Raw genomic sequence first — 7,282 nt, forward strand, 5'->3', positions numbered from 1 at the left:
TACTTCTTCAGTGTTTCCCATAAACTGCCAAGATACCTGTGGCGGTGGGGGCGTGGCTATGGGCCTGGTCACCATGACATCATCGAGTAATTTGCATAATTTACTACAATGATATGATTTTCTCTAAAAAGGCTCAAAAAATGTATACTTACTAATTAATAACAGTCATCCATCCATCCATTTTACAATATAATTACAACACTTTATGTACATATTTATATACAGATTTGAACAATAAGTTACTCACTGAAATATATTTATTAATTGTGTTTCTTACAAAAAATATATCATATAAAATATAAAAGCTAAAATGTCTCTTAAAGCTCTGCCCCTTTAATTAGTGCATACTAAATAATTTAACTTTAGCCTACTACTACAACCATATTATTTACCAGCAACATAAAGTGAAACAGAGGCAAAGGTGTCCTGCCACAGTCAGTAACAAATAAACAGAAAACAGTAGTGGTCAAATACAAATAAGGCAACAAGAGAAGTATCCTACACTTCTCTTTTGTAAAGTAAATCTGAACAGCCTATATGGGCATCTACATCAACTATATGATTTGCCTGAGAAGCTGCACAGGACAAAAAAAAATAAAAATAATTTTTTTATTTTTTTATTTTATTTGTGGCGGACGTAATTCTTTCGTGGGGGGCCGCCACAAATAAATGAATGTGTGGGAAACACTGTTCTTAGTAGAGATGTCCGATAATGGCTTTTTTGCCGATATCCGATATTCCGATAATGTCCAACTCCTAATTACCGATACCGATATCAACCGATACCGATATATACAGTTGTGGAATTAACACATTATTATGCCTAATTTTGTTGTGATGCCCCGCTGGATGCATTAAACAATGTAACAAGGTTTTCCAAAATAAATCAACTCAAGTTATGGAAAAAAAGGTGCCAACATGGCACTGCCATATTTATTATTGAAGTCACAAAGTGCATTATTTTTTTTAACATGCCTCAAAACAGCAGCTTGGAATTTGGGACATGCTCTCCCTGAGAGAGCATGAGGAGGTTGAGGTGGGCGGGGTTGGGGGGGCCAGGGTTGAGGTGGTGGAGGTAGGAGGTAGCGGAGGTGTATATTGTAGCGTCCCGGAAGAGTTAGTGCTGCAAAGGGTTCTGGATATTTGTTCTGTTGTGTTACGGTGCGGATGTGCTCCCGAAATGTGTTTGTCATTCTTGTTTGAAACTGATTTGCCTCAAATGTGTGGCGCATATTTGTAACAGTGTTAAAGTTGTTTGTACGGCTACCCTCAGTGTGACCTGTATGGCTGTTGACCAAGTATGCCTTGCATTGTGAAAAGCCGCAGATATTATGTGCCTATAAGGTTTATTGGCGCTCTGTACATCTCCCTACGTCCGTGTACACAGCGGCGTTTTAAAAAGTCATACATTTTACTTTTTGAAACCGATAACGATAATTTTGAAACCGATACAGATAATTTCCGATATTACATTTCAAAGTATTTATCGATAATATCGGCAGTCCGATATTATCGGACATCCCTACTTTTTAGGGGGGTTAGGATTCTTGACTAGGGTTTCAGGTACCGTATTTTTCGGACTATAAGTCGCAGTTTTTTTCATAGTTTGGCCGGGGGTGCGACTTATACTCAGGAGCGACTTATGTGTGAAATTATTAACACATTACCATAAAATATAAAATACTATTATTTAGCTCATTCACGTAAGAGACTAGACGTATAAGATTTCATGGGATTTAGCGATTAGGAGTGACAGATTGTTTGGTAAACGTATAGCATGTTCTATATGTTATATTTATTTGAATGACTCTTACCATAATATGTTACGTTAACATACCAGGCACGTTCTCAGTTGGTTATTTATCCCTCATATAACGTACACTTATTCAGCCTGTTGTTCACTATTCTTTATTTATTTTAAATTACCTTTCAAATGTCTATTCTTGGTGTTGGCTTTTATCAAATACATTTCCCCAAAAAATGCTCCAGTGCGACTTATATATGTTTTTTTTCCTTCTTTATTATGCATTTTTGGCCGGTGCGACTTATACTCCAGAGCGACTTATACTCCGAAAAATACGGTGTTCCAAAATAGGTCTCCACACATCACGAAATTGATTTAAGTTACCAGAAATCTCATATCTCAGTTTTTCAATGTGGAGGATTCCCACTAGCTCCCTCAACCAGGCTTCAAACTTAGGTGGTCAGTCAGGTTTCCACACTCTCAAAATGCATCTCTTTGCTACGACCATACCACAGGTCACCACTGTGCTAACATTCCGACCCATCTTGCCTAAGGTGATAGAAATGCCATGCAAATCAGTCTCAGGGTCAGGATCCAGGTTTACTTTTAGTACATGAGAATACCATCTGAAAATCGAACTCCAGTAATGTTTAATCTCAGGGCATAGCCAAAATTGGTGTGCAAGTATGCCATCTGATACACCAGCAGGTTTTTATCTAAGACTCTTCAACCTCTGAATGCAGTCAGGTTTTTCTGTACCCTGAGCTCAGAAAGAGCGTCAAAGCTGAATGTTTGCACCTCCCTGTGAGACAGTAGTCAAGTCATACCAAAGACTATAAAAATGGGACCCATTATCTCCCTGCTTGGCACTCAGCATCAAGGGGTGGAATTGGGGGGTAAATCACCAAAAATTATTCCCGGGCGCGGCACCGCTGCAGCCCACTGCTCCCCTCACCTCCCAGGGGGTGAACAAGGGGATGGGTTAAATGCAGAGGACAAATTTCACCACACCTAGTGTGTGTGTGACAATCATTGGTACTTTAACTTTAACTTTTGGCGTTTATTTAGCATGTATCTGCCTCTAAACAACAAGTTAAATTGATGCTAAAGATCTTAACTTCATCTGACCACATAACATTCTCCAAAACTTTGTATGAATCATTCAGGCGTTCATTGGTAAATACTCTTTTCTTCTTAGCCTGTGGAGTGAAATGTTGCATGGAACGCCAGGGTGGGGGTGATAGACCTGTTTGCTTGTGTTTCTTCCATTTTTGTATTATTGGGCTAATAATGCGTATTACTCTTTCTCACCAAGTTTCTTGCTAATGGTCTTGTAGCCCAGTCTTGTACAGGTCTACAGTCCTTTCCCTGAAATAAGCTCTTTGGTCCTTTTTTACACATCATAAACCAAGGTTAAAAGTACTTTTCTTAAAACACATAACTGACTTGTGTCTGTGAGTGTAAGAATTATTGCTGGCTGGTTGGGAATCAAATACTATAATCCCCTGTTTATCGCTGTTAATTGATGGTAATGAATTTCCATAGAAATCATTCAATATTTTCATTGCTAGAGCATAACATACCTATTTACTAACTTCCAAATACACAACACCCTCTAGTCACCTTTACAGTCTTTTAATCCAATATAGTAATGATACTTCAGGCTCAGCCAATCACTGGCCACAATACTGAACATTGTAATCTGATTGGTTTGGTCTTATTTAGTGGTATTGATATTTTGGTAACACTTTAGTATGGGGAACATATTCACCATTTATTAGTTGCTAATTAAAGTAACAAAGACTTCATTTTGAGTTATTTGGACACTCAATCAATCAATCAATGTTTACTTATATAGCCCTAAATCACGAGTGTCTCAAAGGGCTGCACAAGCCACTAGGGCAGGGGTCGCATGCAGCTCTAGAGCCGCATGCGGCCCTTTAGCGCCGCCCTAGTGGCTCTCTGGAGTTTTTTCATAAATGTATGAAAAATTTAAAAAGATGAGGGGAAAAAAATATATTTTTTGTTTTTATATGGTTTCTGTAGGAGGACAAACATGACACAAACCTCCCTAATTGTTATAAAGCACACTGTTTATATTAAACATGCTTCACTGATTCGAGTATTTGGCGAGCACCGTTTTGTCCTACTAATTTTGGCGGTCCTTGAACTCACCGTAGTTTGTTTACATGTATAACTTTCTGCGACTTTCTAGGACGTGTTTTATGCCACTTTTTTTCCTTTTTTTTCTGTCTCATTTTGTCCACCAAACTTTTAACGTTGTGCGTGAATGCACAAAGGTGAGTTTTGTTGATGTTATTGACTTGTGTGGAGTGCTAATCAGACATATTTGGTCACTGCATGACTGCAAGCTAATCGATGCTAACATGCTATTTAGGCTATCTATATGTACATATTGCATCATTATGCCTCATTTGTAGGTATATTTGAGGTAATTTATTTTCGTTTAAGTCATCTTAATTCAATTTATATCTCATGACACACTATCTGTATGTACCGTAATTTCCGGACTATAAGCCGCACCTGACTATAAGCCGCACCAGCTAAATTTAGGGGAAAATACAGATTGCTCCATATATAAGCCGCACCCGACTATAAGCCGCAGGGTTTTGATGTGTAATTACCGTAGTATATAGGGGTTCCTGCTACCACGGAGGGGATTGTCGGGACAGAGATGACTGTTTGGGAACGCAAAGCGTCCCATTTATTAACAATAAATCTTTCAATCATTCAATCAAAGTTTCACATCTTTGACATGGCGAACAGCATTCGTGCAGAGTACAAATAATACAACGGTGCAAAGTAATACAAAGTGCTCGCCTGTACGTTATCAAAATAACCAGCCTACCGGTATATGAAAAGTCAGTCTTTAATCATTGTGTCATCGTCTTCCTCCTGCGTACTAAAACCACCGAAATCCTCTTCGTCGGTGTCGGAGAAGAACAGGCCGTAAATAAGCCGCACCCTTGTATAAGCCGCAGGGACCAGAACGAGGGGAAAAAGTAGCGGCTTATAGTCCGGAAATTACGATAATATGGCTTTTAACTTTTTGCGGGCTCCAGACAGATTTGTTTTTGTATTTTTGGTCCGATATGGCTCTTTCAACATTTTGGGTTGCCGACCCCTGCACTAGGGGAACATATAAGGGTTAGGGTTAGGGTTACTAATAAGCAAACATTCTGAGGTTATTGAGGGAAGACTCTTAGTTAATGGCTTACTGGTTGTATAATAAGGCCATGCAGAATAAGGCATTCATAAGTACTTAATAATGACTAATTAAGAGCCAAGGTGTTACTAATTTGAATGTGTGTTCCCCATACTAAAGTGTTACCGATATTTTTAGTTCATTTAGCCATTTTTATGATTGGAAATGCTTAATTCAGTTAAAAAATGTTGTAGAATATTCTTAGAAAAAACTGTTATAATTATTTCTGCATTTCTTGTTGATATGCTGTAGCTTTTATAAATATCATACCAATTATGTACTGTATGTGTCTTTGTAAAAAAGTTTTTTTCCTGTTGTGCATGATGGGTAGTAAAATATTATTCTAAAGAAATTCAGTGTTTTTTAAAATGTGAACATAGAGTAATGTGCAAAAGTTTTAAGTTTCCCTAATTGTAATTTGACATAGTAAAACATTCAATAGAAGACAATTAGCAATTTGAAAACAGTTTCTTCCTAATTTTGTGGAGAGTCTGCACACGGCTCAGAGAAGAATCCATGTTGTGTCGATGCTCCGAAAAAAGAGATTATTGAATGTGTTAATACAGCTTGAGTCACTTTGGCATTGTTAGTTAGTCACACTTCATGAGTTTGTAAGTAGTCTGCAAACTAACTGACGGACAGTCAAAGACAAACACACTCCACAGTCATGCTTTAAAAAAAAATTAAAAAAATTCACAATTCAGCTTTCCCTGATATCTATGTATCACTAATAAATAAATAGACTACAAAAGTTAATGTTTCTATATAAATACATAACTTTAAATAGTTAAAAACCAGATAAACTGATCTGGTCTCTTCATTTTAATCTATCTATCTTCAGATGTGACATATGTTGTGGTTGCTCAAGACTTTTGCACATTTATGCTTCACTAATTGCAGTTAAATTTAATGAATGTATTTTTTTCTGTTATGGTAATTTGTCACACTTCTCTCTCCTACAGATTAGTGCTACAACCATCAGTTCTCCCGAACAGCGCCTCTCCTTTGAGATTCTTTCTTAAAAACCAAATCGTGTATCTCTGGACACATGTCACAGGTATTATTCCTCACAAGCTTTTTCAAGAGAGAAATATACCCACATCTCCCCTCTCTCTACTACTGCTGTTGACATTGACATTTAAGTGAATGCTTTTTTTTTTTGTTATTCTCCAGTGGAACCCGTATGTTGAAAAACTCATAAAGTCCCGATCAATCGTGTTGTTCTTGTTAATAAATAATAATCATTTCAACAACATACAATTTGAGACCCAAAGAGGTTGTTTCTATAAATAATAGGTCCGTTTTTGTTTACATGTAGTATTGCTAAGTTCCTCATTATCGCCAAGCAACATGAAACAGCAACGACAAAACTGCTGTCCAGGTACACAGCATTAAAACATGCACACTGTGAATTCCTTCCTTATAAAGATTCATCATATATTCTTCTCGAATATACTTTTCACTTTTTGCTAGGTTAGGGATGATGTTTGATAAGAAATTATCGAGTTCGAGCCTATTATCGAATCCTCTTATCGAACCGATTCCTTATCGATTCTCTTATCGAGTCCAGATAGGTGGTTGTATATGGAAAAAAACACAGAATATTTGGTTTAACAAAAGCTCACTTTTATTATATAAGAAAACAATTTAATCTAATAAATAAATAAATATTGACTGTTGCCCCCCTAAAAAAATAAAAATAAATAAATAAATATTGACTGTTGTTACCCAAAGTATATTAAGTGGGATTTTTTCAGAAAAACAAATATATACAGTAACACAAAAACAACCTGTCTCTGTGATCACTATAGGTGTATAAATAATAATATAGTGTTAAATAAAATCAGTCCCTTGGGCACAAAACTGAAAATAATACAGCTTTCCAAAAAGTGCAATTCTGCTGCTATTTGACATAACTGTTTGTTATGATGCTTTGATATTTTTGCACTTTATTTCTTTATTGACAGAAAATTCTATGAAGAGAAAAGTTGTTTGCAAATGTGGATACAATGCTAAAAAAATGAAAAGATAAAGCTAAAAAAAGAAATACACTTTGAGTTAACATTATTTCCTTATATGGGGAAAGATGTTATGAGCTAGGGAATATAACAACTACACTACCCAGCATGCAACGGGAGTGGCGAGCATGCGCGGTAGCCCCGAAACGTGTTGTTGCATATCGTCACCCGGCAGCTAAGAATGAGCACGCTGTGAAAGTAAACGTCAAGAACTCAGCCAACACGCCTCGTCTGCATTATTTATAATTAGACAGACAACACATATACAATGTGATTTTGTTTTGTTTACAAGGA

At 36.8% G+C, this 7,282-nt stretch overlaps 1 protein-coding gene across 5 annotated transcripts in view; it reads left to right on the forward strand.

Annotated features, from left to right (window-relative positions):
• LOC133652599 (citron rho-interacting kinase) overlaps positions 1–7,282 on the forward strand; it is a 156,223-nt gene that overhangs the window by 26,782 nt on the left and 122,159 nt on the right. For all 5 annotated transcript variants that reach the window (XM_062051534.1, XM_062051535.1, XM_062051532.1 and 2 more), the window contains one exon: positions 5,933–6,027. In XM_062051534.1, the coding sequence (XP_061907518.1) occupies positions 6,019–6,027 (9 nt within the window). In that variant the 5' untranslated portion in view covers positions 5,933–6,018. The remainder of the gene's footprint in view (positions 1–5,932; positions 6,028–7,282) is intronic.

This window comes from Entelurus aequoreus, linkage group LG06, assembly GCF_033978785.1.
Source record: "Entelurus aequoreus isolate RoL-2023_Sb linkage group LG06, RoL_Eaeq_v1.1, whole genome shotgun sequence".
Taxonomy (NCBI): domain Eukaryota; kingdom Metazoa; phylum Chordata; class Actinopteri; order Syngnathiformes; family Syngnathidae; genus Entelurus; species Entelurus aequoreus.